This window comes from Phalacrocorax aristotelis, chromosome 21 (genome assembly GCF_949628215.1).
Source record: "Phalacrocorax aristotelis chromosome 21, bGulAri2.1, whole genome shotgun sequence".
Taxonomy (NCBI): Eukaryota; Metazoa; Chordata; class Aves; order Suliformes; family Phalacrocoracidae; genus Phalacrocorax; species Phalacrocorax aristotelis.
This window is the reverse complement of record NC_134296.1, coordinates 2203767-2216122: the sequence shown is the minus strand read 5'-3', so window position 1 is coordinate 2216122 and position 12356 is coordinate 2203767. Positions and strand designations below refer to the sequence as shown.

The 12356-nt window shown below is 41.7% G+C and overlaps 1 protein-coding gene across 8 annotated transcripts in view; it reads left to right on the top strand.

Moving 5' to 3' along the window:
• Window positions 1-12356, top strand: part of CEPT1 (choline/ethanolamine phosphotransferase 1) — a 35853-nt gene that overhangs the window by 10829 nt on the left and 12668 nt on the right. For 2 of the 8 annotated variants that reach the window (XM_075115709.1, XM_075115710.1), the window contains exon 5: window positions 6879-6963. The exons of the other annotated variants lie outside the window; for them this stretch is intronic. In XM_075115709.1, the coding sequence (XP_074971810.1) occupies window positions 6879-6963 (85 nt within the window). The remainder of the gene's footprint in view (window positions 1-6878; window positions 6964-12356) is intronic. 8 annotated transcript variants of the gene reach the window in all.

Sequence of the window (12356 nt, the reverse complement as noted above, 5' to 3'; positions counted from 1 at the left end):
TCATGCTTGACGTGTGATGATGCACAGTTAACCTTTACTGTTAAGCATAACTCTAAAACCATAGCGTATTCATTGACGTTGTGCCTACAATTTCAAGTTCTGATTCCCTCTTAGTGTAGACTGTGGTCCTGTCAATAACGGGACCAAAACTGCAATGCCGAGAAAGCCAACAGCTAAAGTCCTGTTTGCTGGGTGAGGGTAGGTGGGGAAACAGCACAAGGACTCGGTGAGCTGTGGGATTCACTAGCCTTAATGTAGAAATGTACGTTTGTTCTACGTTTGCATTCATGGATTTAACAAAGACATTTCAAGTAAATACACTGCAGAAGGATTTTGCACCTGGAAGCCTCTGAAATTTGCCCTTAGTTTGTGTGGGATTTTGAAACAGTGCTACAACTTGCACTGTTTATTTACAGTCTGTTGTTATTGATCTGTGGATAGCCAGATACTGCTAAAACAGTACAATTATGGACCTCTTGTTTAGAATGGCCCTTATTGGCAGAATACTAATGCAGATTCCCTTGAGAAACTTCTGTGTTTCTGTTTGGGAATGTAAGATACTGGAGCAGTTTTCAATGTCTGGAGGAAGGAAGAAGGAAAATCTGGACCCCTATTCTAATCCTGATTACACCAAAGCAGATAGAATAGTTTCAGTCAATTCTCTGATACTGAAATCTTTTCAAGTAAGACATTTGGCTCAAATCTGGTAATGTTTTAGGCTTCTACCTTCCATGCTGTACCAAAGATCTCAATACTGAATGCTTTTAGCTCCCCTTGAACTTCACAGGGCCCCAATAATGAAAGTTTTCCTGTTAGCGATCAAAGAACACAAAACACCTCAGCCTTGGCATGTGCTTAACTTTACAGATGTAAGTATCAAACCCACCCAATTTGCTTTTGTGCTCCAGACAAATTTGTACGTTACTCATGGTATTCACTGTAACTTTGCTTTTTGCTTTTGTGAGGAGTCTGTGTTTTGGAGACAACATTTTGTAGCAGATACCACTGTTCTGCGTGGCCTTATAAGAATTTGATGATCCATCACTGTGTAGCTAATTTAGAGAAGGCAGCAAGCACACAAATGTGTGTACATCATTATTTTAGATAACAGGCAGCACTGATAGTAAACACATTTGTTTCTTCATTTGCCCTGTGTCCTAAGGTTAATAGACTGCCATAAGCTGACGTTCGTTTTTATGGCAAAAACTCTGAGATTATGTTTCAAGTTAATTGATTCTCACTCTTTGCTACTAGTTTTTTCTGAAGCTTTCATCTTGCTAGTCATAACTGAAAAAAAGTGTGTATTTTATCTACCCTTTCAGAGTCACTGGAGCACACAGGCTTAGGCATTCTTACTCCTGAATAAGTGGAATCGGAGACAGCTGTTGAAAGGAGCTGAAAAGGTCTTAGTGCACAGCAGCTCTTTCCTGTCTGTGTATCCGACATAGTAACTCTATGTCAAAAATATACTGAGGGGGCTGTGAAAAATAGTGCCATTCTAGGAAACGTGACAGCATTTCTAACTTGCCTTCCATTCCAAAGCGCAGGAAAGAGTACGCAGTTGGTTATCACTTATTGTATTTCTGTGATGAGATTATGTGCAAGAAATTGTATTTCATTAGAAATCAACTTGATAAGTAAACTGAAAATGTCTCAGAGAAGAGCAGCAGACCACTAAAGGGTGAGATTAATGTTTTACTCCTTCCACACACTAAAACTTGGTCAGTTAAATGTATAATCAACTTTGCTTGATGAAAAAGTCTATTGTCTTAAAAAAGAAAAAATATTAGTGTGTCAAATTAAGTGCACGCTTGTGGAACAGAGTGTCTGAGGTCTGATTCATATATGCTGTCACTGTACCAGCCTTGACAATTCCCTGAAGCTGTGCAGAGTGCCCTTTGTGTCAGCCTCTATCTGCAGAGCCGGAGTGTTTGCCCGGAGGGGGGCAGAAACGGGATCGTTTCTGCTAAATTCCTGTGGAGTATTGCAGGTGGAGTAGGAAAACTATTAGTTTAATTGTGCCCAATTACTGAATACAACAACTGTGCTGGTTCTTTTTCTTCCCACTGACAACTGCGGGGAGCTGCCCTGCATGCGTCCAGGACTGTAGCACCATCAGCTGAAATGGTAAGGTCTTGTGATCTGTCTCCATCTGAAATGATCATATAATTTTATTAGATCTTGGCAGCTGATGCAGACTTTCCAAAAAGCAACTTGATTTGGTTAAATAGCTCAAAAAAATAGCTAGAGGTCAGTATTGCTTAAAAATTCCCGGTGAGAAGCAGGAAGTGTCTCAAAGCAAGTTGGGTTGGCTGCGGTAAAAGTCGCTACAAGTAACATCAACAGTGTAAAGGCAGTGGGGAGCAGCACAGAGAGAGAACAAACACCCAGCCTGGGAATGGGCTTGTGAAAGACCAGGAATATACTGCACATCTGAAGAAACAAGGTGATTCTGCATTGCAGGAGAACATTCAATATTAAAGCAGTCCAAATACTTTGTTCTCCTGTTTATCTGGACTGTGGACTTGCTGTGCTGCAATACAGAGTGAGCTTTGTTTCACGCTTAGTCTCATGGGGGGACAGCTGTGCTGTAACTGGGGCATCTCTGGTTTTGAAAAAGTGCATTTTCTTCTGCATATCACAAAAATTGAACTGGCAAGCCCCAATGGACCTCCACATGCCCATGTGGTGCAGAAACGGGAATTGTCAGAGAATACAGCGCACAAACCCTGAAGGGAGTTTACCTGCCATTAGCTGGAGCCCAGCTGTGATTACTAACTCCAGTTCTTCCAGATCCAAACTTATTCCACTTGGATTCCATATGGCCCCTGCTCACTGTTCTGGCTTCAAGAGCGTATTAGATGTCCGTGATTATGGAGGTTCGGTGCTGTATCTAACCTGACAAGGTCAGTGTGCAGGCAGTGTGGCTCTGCAGGAGCTATCTCAAACCCAGGATAGTTAGAAGTGAAGCTAGAGCTAGTAGGCTGTGTCAGATCTGAGCTGGGTTCTGCATTGCAACTTGAGTGCTGTCTTAAGAGACGTGAGACATGGCACCGCACAGGTAGAACCTTGTATGCTCGGCCGTGCTGGATGGGGGCGAAGTGCAAGTCATGTCTTAGAAACCCAGCAGGCCCTTGTCAAGGCTCTGCCCAGAGACAGGGGGGTGTTGCTGCACCACGGTCTCCAGCATTTCTGCTACGAGTTGTTGCATTATCTGGGTTATCCCAGATTATCTGCATTATCCAAACTTTCTTAATTGAAATATGGAAAGTTTGTGATAGTAGAAATTACAAGGGGCTGTGTATGTATGTGTATAGATATGTACACACACAATGAGGTGGAAACTGGTTTCCAAGGATGCTTCATGAAGTCATATCAGAAAACACTGAGATGAGGGATCAGCTCTTACCAGCTTTCATATAACTGGAAAGTTAAAAATTACTTCACTGTTTCAATAACAGTCCCTAGAGAGAGCAAAAGCATTCAGGCTAACACAACAGCCATTACTGAGGAATGTTGGAGAATTTGGGGAACATTCTTGTGCAGTGACACTGTAGCAGTTGTACATAAGCAAGAGCCCACTTGACAGTGGGCTGGTTAAGAAGGAAAGGAGGTGAATTTGGTTAACCTTCTGAGCCTTCTTGCCAGTACCACTGAGTTATAAAGGAGAGATCAGTAAAGGAGGCCTTATCTCAGAAAGCAGCTAAAATGAAGGCTTCTTCCATAGCAGAAAAGGAGTTACTGTGTTGTCTTGGATAGACAATTTGCCCCAAATATCAAAATACAGGGATGGAAGCCTTCCAAGTCAAAAGTTTAGCACATTGAGTTCTTGCTCTTGGGAACAGCTTCTGGATCTCAGGATTATGGTAGTAGATAAGGCAGTAATCTCCACGATTATAGGGCTTAAAACTTTCCATCTTATGAATTTTTTCCAATACTTCGTCAAGAACTTTAACACCTTCGTTATTTGCAAAGGAAAGTTTGAAGCTCAGCAGAGTTTCTCTTGATGTCGGGGGAATTAGCCTCTTTATGCTTGCAAGAAGTATATGTTGAAGTATCGTTGTGGCAGGTGTTAAGCTTGCTTCTCGCACCTCCTGCCTTCTGCGTACTTCAGCCGCTCGTTGCTGCCTGTCAGCATTTCTCTAGTGCTTGGTGTGTGTCACACAAACATGCGTAAGTGCCTTGCTGCAGCGTTGATAGATACAGCTGAAATTGCTGAGGGCTGATGTGAATCATGAGGGGGGTTTTCCGCATCATGATCCTCCTCCTCCTCTTCCTTTCCCTCTCACAAGTCCCTTAACAGTGTTTTAAACGAGGAACCGAGCAGTCATGTACAGAGATGCTGCTGCTGCTGCCAATTTTTCTGCCTTTATCATTGAAAGATGTTCTTGCTGCTCTGTGAAATAGTGAGCTTCAGCATAATAGCCATGTTCCCCTTGTTATCTGACCTGTGCAACTTTTTATCTATGTTCATGAGCAGCAAAAGGAAAAAATTACATAGGATCTTAAGGGTACTTCAGCAAGGAAAGGAGAAAAGCTTATGGCTCGTTTTTAATTTTTTTTACCTCTAAGGTGAATCTCCTGTAGCTGGGGATAGCTTTAATTTGCTTACACTTTTCTTTCTTCTGTACAGTTTTCTTTATTCATGCTATTTATATTTCATGATGTCCAAGTAAAATTCTGGGTTGGAACGAGTTAAGATTAAACTCCATAATAACCTTTAAAACCAAGCATTTGGACTTCTAGCATGTGACTTTTAGCCCTTCTTCTCTTGTGTTGCATTGATGAGCATTCTTTTCTTGCTGCAGTGGTTCCCTTAAGAAAACAATCCTTTGCCTCATGCTCAGATTTGCAGTTGATTGCCCAGCCTGAGTAATCCCACTTGCACACTTCGTAGATACGGATAAGACAGATGGAAGAATCATCATTTCTCAGACCAGAGTGCTGCTGTGCAGAGTATTAAACAGTAGACGTACTCCCTGGGGTTTCCTAGCCTCATAACTTCTGTTTTCTGATGAGGCAAGAGTGTTTTTCTTGTTTGCTGTGTTTCACTGCAGGGGACTGTGGCAAGGAATTCTGTGTGTTGGGGAGGAGGATGGGATGTAAATGCTGTCCTTTAGTTTCTCACAATACTAAAACGAAGCTGTATTAGGTCAGCTGAATTGGTAGCGATTGACTCGATTTCAGAGCAATCTCCAGTGTAAGTATCTGCTTCCTGTTGTCCTTGGTTGGTTCGCTTTCTCAGGAAATCTCTCAACTTCGAATTAAATCCTTTTGGTTCACCATTCTGGACAAGGAAAGAATTGACTGCAGCTGTCTCTAAACCCTGAAACTTGGTTCAGGCGTGGCCCTTGTAAAGTCTGATGGCTTGTTTAATCGAACAGGACCTTTTAAGAACTGCACATGGAATATGCTCAATAAATTAGCACTGCCAGGAGTATATTCTGGATGCATGACTAATCAATTGCGTGTTAATTGGCTGGAGACTCTCACCAGCTTGTCAAGGGAACCCAGCAGAGCAGACAGCGTACAAAATAAGACTTGTCACTGCCAACATCTAAGTAGAGTTAAGCACATGCCGAGGTCGATGGCCCCCTCTTAAGCTTTCCCGGATGATGTTTAAACAACGAATCCGTGTCTGAATTACAAATATCACTTAGAGTAACAGAGGGAAAAAAGGGAACTAAACTGCAGCTGCCCAGAAGTACCAAAGCTGTGGTGTTTGTGTATGTGACTTTCTCTTCCCGTATTCCCTAAAATACCAAGTGTTACCTTTTCTAACTATATACGGTATTATGTGCTGTGACAATTACACTGAAAATGCTTTTATCAGGCTGAAATTCAGTGGATGCTCTCAGTAGGCATGGGACTGCCATCATACTGCACTTCTTAAGCTCTGTCAGTGCGATCACAATGAACTCTGTTTCTCTGATGTACCTTTTTAATTGATTGGCGTGTTACCGGGTGAGAGCCTGCCTGCTTCTCTTACGGGCATACTTTGATAAGTGCTGCAATAAACAATATCTCTGTTATGGCTGAATCTGTTATTGCTGAATTTATTTTTTTCCAACTGGGTGGTTTGAGGCAATCTCAATTTGGTCACATTTTAAAATATTTTAGTTATAAAATGTTAAAGTTACAAAAGTGAGTTAAGAAAAATCTGTATTGTACCATAAGGTAGTTGTGGCCCTGTTGGCTACAGCTTATTTTTTCATCCCTTTCTGTCGGGGGTGAAAAATAAATGTGTACTGAACAGAGTCTGATTCCCACTGAACAGGGCCCTGGAGCTCATTTGACTTCTTTTAGCATTATTTGACACAAAGCAAGGAGTCGCGTGAGCAGGGAGGTGCAACGCCTTGTTTTCCCTTAGAGGTGGCAAAGTGAAGACAGAGTCTGCGCTTCTGCTTTACAAAAAATACGCAGTAGCGTCTTTAGATGAATTACTCATATAGTCGGTGTCATTTGGAGATAGGGCATGGGGTAGGGAGGTGAGAGGTCCTGGGTTGTGTTTGATTATAAGCTTTATTTGCTGTGACTTGGAATAAGGAATTTAATTTTGTTTCCTCATGCACACGCTGGCAATTGTGTTTGCCCGTGTATTGGAGCGGTACTGTAAAACTGTAAATTGTAGAAGTTCTGCATGGAGTTTTGAATGTGTAAAATACTACGTGGGTTACAATATTTTTGTTAATTCATTAATACTCACTTTTTTGTGGTCCTTAATTCCCTTCCTCTGACTTACCCTTTAAATGATCTCAGTGGTGCACAGTAGTTGTCTGGATTCTCTTTACGCTGTGACTGAAGATCTGTTCTAATGGTTCCACTTAACTGAAGTGCTCAGGAAAACGTTTTGAAATGTTTCTTTCCCTCGTGTGTAGATTTGATGTTACGGAGTCTATGCTCTGTACGATAGCTATCCAGCTCCTCACAGGCACTCTGGGGCCCTGGTTCTGGAACTACACGGTAAAGCGAGCGTTAACGCTACCTGGCAAGCAATGGCATGGACTAAGCAGAGACAGCCCCTTTGTCATGCACGTAGTAACTGGTATACGAAAAGCGTCTTTCTAAGGGCATTTCACAAGTGCTTTAATACCTGGGGAAAGAATGTTTGCAAAGGATGAATGAGCAGCAAAAATCTGATCTTTTTTTTAAAGAATCGTGTTTTACTTGAAAACAAAGCAAAAACCTGCCTGTTAAATGGAAAATTTTGCTTTAAACATTTCTTTTTATTTTGTCACTGTTTTGGCTTCACCTAAAAAATAACCAGGGTTGTGGAAGCAACTCTGTAAGTGCGGGTGTAGTGATTTTGTTGGAATGCTTTTTGAAGTTGTAGAATTTAAATACCTTTCCACCAAAAAAAAAAAAAAGAGAGAATTGCTTGGCTAGTTCAGGGAGCTGTACGCTGTGCAATAGCTTAAAAAGTCACCAGTTACTGGTTAAAAGTGCCTGTTTTGAACTATGCCACTTCATCTGTGTTGCCCAGTCGCTTAACTGTGCTTGCAGCTTCATTGCTAAGTAACTTCGCTTCCTGGTTGTCTTTATTTTCAAAGTGCTTTTCCTATGTCTGCACTAAATATATCCCTCTCTGCTCTGGTTTACTACTCCTTAGAAAGGACTTTCTCTTCCTTATTTCAGTTTTTTTTAAAACAGTATATAAAAGTTCGGTTCCCCCTTCCAAGAAAGTGGTGGTATTTTAAAAGTGAGTAGATTGGATGCCTTGAAATTTCTTGTAGTTGCTGGATTATGAGCCAGGAGTTTCCCTTGAAATATTTGAGGATGTAAGAATAGCTTTTTTGATAGCCTTCATAGAGCTGCAACAGATTTTAAATAAAATTGAGGGTTTTTTTTTCCTTGTTTACATACCCTTTGTTAAACTTACATTGATGGAAATTATGCTGTTCTGGTTTGTTCTGGTTTTTTTGTGTAATGGTTCAGCACAACCTCTGATTTCATGAGGCTCTTGGAAAGAGTCCTTAATTACCGGCTCCGCTTCAGACCCAACAATATCAGCAATCTGGTAAATCGCGGTGTATGTTGTATCCAGCGGCTCCATCTGACAAGCCAAGTGCCATTAGGCGTGCTCTGAAGATAATCAGATCACATAATTTTTTAAACACTTTTGACAGTCTATGAAAGGCTGGAAATACTTAATGTCAGGAAATGGTATTGTAGGGAGCAATAATTTGAAGGAAGAGCTTAATCGAGATTTTAGCCTATTGTGATAACAGTGTTATGACTCTGCCTGAGAAGTCACTTAGGAAAAAAATAAAAATCCCTTAGTACCGAAACATGCAGAGGCTTCTGAGGTCACCCACTGGGATGACAGTTATGTGAGAGGAAGCAACTCCAATTCTGTAACGAAAGTGAATTGTTGGAAATGGATGAGGGGAAATTGCCATCTAATGGGGGAGAGAGGGAGGAGCTCTGATCCTCTGCACAGGTGACCTGGAGCTGATGGAGGTGTCAGCCTGTAGCCCCCACCTGTGGTCTCCACCCTCGGAAAGGAGGCCTTTGCTGTCCAAGAGCAATTTGTTTTACAAATAAATGTGGTGCTTGGTAGAACTGGTGCGTGTAGTGGAGGAGCCAGGCAGAGGGTTTTGCCACTTTTGCTGCAGTACCAGAATGCCAGGGGTTTGCTTGTGACTGGTTCCCTCATGCGTGCTAACTTTAACCAGTTTTTAGGCATACTGAATTGCAGAATAGACTTATCTTCTTAAATTCTTGCAGATGGAGTTCCAGACGTCTTCTAGCATCTTTATTTTTAACCTTAACTTAAAAGTAAAGATGCTGCTGCTTCAAAGTCACTTGGAACACAGGTATTTTACACAGTTTGAGGTCAGGTGGCTTAGATTTTTATTTCAGTTTTGCACCATCTCCAAGATGGTTAAGCTACAGGAAATATTTATTCAAGCTACTCTTTCATCTGATAGCTGTTTCATGTGACAAATGTTTGTAGTGAGAAAGTATAATAATATACGTGAATATTTAATAGTCTTGAAAAATACTACCTGGGCTGGCAAAATAGGAAGTGAACAGTTTGCAATTCTTGCAATACTGATAAACCTTGTACTTAACGTGCGTTGGGTAGCAAGGCTTTTCTATTCAGCAAGGAGGGGGAAGCAATTTCTTAAATTGTTAATGGGTTTTGCTTATGCCTTCAGCCTATGGTGAAATCACTTAAAAGAAAATAAAGGCTTTAAACAATGGAAGACAAAAAGATTCTGCGAATCAAGTTAAAAAGTGTAAATGTACAGAATTCTGAAGAGCTTCAGCCCTGCATCCTTCTTCCTGCAGCTCTGCGACGTCACCCTTCAGGACTTGCACTGGCTGAATGTGACTTTTGCTTGTGAACACCTCACGTTTTGGTGTCTTCCTTAGACCAGAAGTGGGCAGTTCTATAAGGAGCAGTAGTACTGTTCCTGCTAATCTTCTATTATGTCAGAAAGCATAAATTTGAAAACTAGCAAGTAATCTGTATTCAAGTTTGGCACGACCAGGAAGGGCGGATTGAGTAAGCCATGTTGCAGCGTGTGCAGTAAAGCCCATCGCGGTCTCGCTGCAAGAACGGGAGAATGCCTCCTGAGGCTGCGTAGGTGTTCTGCTGCCTTGTGCATTTAGGCAGCCGGGGAGCGAGGGGTGAAACGTGCATTTAAAACCTCACAACTTCTGTGCTTCCCTACTTCATCTGAATTAAAATACTTCGATACTCACGTTTACAGTCTTTAGGTCACAGAGGTAGCTGGTGCTGTGTTGACATTGTTTGACCTAGTCCCTGCTTGTCTTCATTTCTGCAGAGCTGCTGCGTGTTATTCTTTGCTAACATCAGTTTGCTGCAGAATCATTATTTTTCAGGGTCACTTTCAGTGTTTTTCCCAGCCTTGCAATTAGATGTTCCATCTAGGCATTTTTAGATTGTTAAACTATTGAGTCTAGGCTCTCTGTTGCTTTGTCTCCAATGTCTGATCTTTGTTCCTTGGTTCTTTGCCTGGATGTTCCTGGTGATCTTAAAGACTTGATTCAGGGTCTTTTGTTTATTTTCTAGAAGATAAAAAAGGCCTTAGTTCATTTGAAGAAGCGATCTTTGGAACTAGACTGCTTTGTGTCTGAGGAACTGCTACAATAATGATACGTCCATCTGTTGTAGTGTGAGCATGTCTCGGGGGAAAGAGTTTCTTTCATTTTCTTAACTTTGTATGTATTAGGGATCCACCGCGTATTGTGCACTATGTCTCTGCATCATCCTAGCAACATAAACTGTTTGGGCAATGATGACATGACTCAGTTTGTCAGGAAATATCAGGCAAAAAAAACTGTCAGGTTAGGGGAAGTGTGGCTCAAGTGATTGCTGAAAATATCCTGGTTAGGAGGCTTTAAGAAACCCCCTTACTTGAGCTGCAGAATCCATGCTGCTAGCTCTATCCATTTGTTTTTTCTTAGGATGTCCACTGTAGCATTTAAATGAGTAAATAAATATAAACACAAGGAGAAAATAGAATAAGACTTTGAACTGGCTGATTCCCCTCTTCCTTTGAAATGGTTTTGTTTCCCTGCAGGTCTGCTTATGGTACCAGGCGACTGGCTGCGTGTGGGCGTTAAATGGGGGGGTCTCCGGCACCAAAGGCCTTTCCCTGCTTTTGATTTCCCAATGCTGTGGGTTTTTTACCTCGTGCTGCCTATTTTTTGCATTGAAGCTATAAATACTTTTCTACTCCTAGTTGATAAATGATCCACTACTCCAGTTTGCATTTTGTACAGCCCTTACCATAGGAGCAGGCGCGCCAAAGCGCAATGGAACTTTGTGTGGAAAAAAATATTGTACTGTTTATATAATATTTGAGCAGGAATGTTATCACCCTGCTTTGCAAATAATTTCCTTAGCCACTAAAGCAAGCTGTGTATGTATATACATATTTTTTTTCCTCAAAAGGCCAGTGTGGGTAATACAGAAAGGCTTTAGTCTGTCTGCATGCAAACTGAGCAAGCAGCTTTCCCAGCAGCCCTGCTTTTGTCTTGTCACTTTATTAGGTACCTCTCCAGGTCTACTAAAGTTGACAAATAATATGGTGACTGAGGCAATTTATAGATCTCTTTATTAGTAGCACATTTTATCTTGAAGGAATTAATAAATAGAAGTTAATCATTAAAGCATAGGAGTGAATGTCCTCTAGATTGCCCGATGGGTCAATATTTTCCAGATAGCGCCGTGCATTACCTTTGCTCAGTCTTGACAAAACCATTGTTGCTTTGTTTTCTAATTGCATCTTTCACTTTTTTACTGTGTTACCTTTTAGAAATTTTATGGATGCTGGTAGCAGTCCACTTGTGTCGCATTTGGAAGACGTAACTCGTTCCCCTTTGTTCCTCCATTTACTCCCTTGTCTAAGTCTGTAGCCACACAGTTGCTTTGACTCAGTTTTGTTCAGCTGCCAAAAGAGGCAACGCAGACCTTCCACTGCCCTCTCCTTTGTGCTTGCATCATCCATGAGGCCGCACAAGATGGATAAGGAAAGCTTACATGCAAGAAATTGGGATGGGAACCTTTCTTTCCTTCTCCTTTTTCTGTTTGGGTCACTTGAGCTAAGCTAGTTTCCGAATCCAGTTGATCGCATGAGCCTCCAGAGGTGGCACAAGGGAGAAAGTGGGACTGAGCAGTTGGGTTTTGGTGGAGAAAGTGGTTGGGCTACAGAGAAGCTGGATGACCGCTCCTTTTAGCGGCAGCATGGGTTTAGTCCAGTTTGATGCTGTAGCTGCGCAGTAATTTTAAATTCAAGTTAAATAGAGCAGCAGTGTGCCTCTTCTCCCTTTCACCCAGCTTTTGTTTCCAAATGTTGTTCCCTTTTTGTGGTCTAGCTTCGAGGAGCTGCCTCTCTGGGTTCCTGTATTCTTAGATTTCCAAGTAGTGACCACTGACATTCTGCAAAAAAAATTCACCATCAGGCATGTACTCTGCAGTGACGGAGCATGTCTCCTAACAAGTGATCTGACAGTGATTTTGGTGAGTATAGGTGACAAGAGAATCCCCTGAAGGCAAGATGTTCCCAGTCCTTTTTCATCCTTGGTATTAAGAACTTATGCTTTACTTCAGGTGACAGTTTAGGTGTTTAGCTCCTCCTCAGTTGGCCTTAAGGCTTAAGGAGCCTTTTAGTGTTGAAAAGCTCCTCTTTATGTAGAATTAAAGTTAAGACTCATATTTGTTCTGCAATATGAGATTCTTATAAGTCAGGGAGGAGTTTTTAACCAAATATCCCTGCAGTTCATTGCTGAACCCTTTCCAGCTGCCTGATGCTGGTTTTACTAGAGTTGTGGAGGGCAGAACTACAGGCAGCGGGGAAAAGGTGGTAGCACAGCTGTGTAAA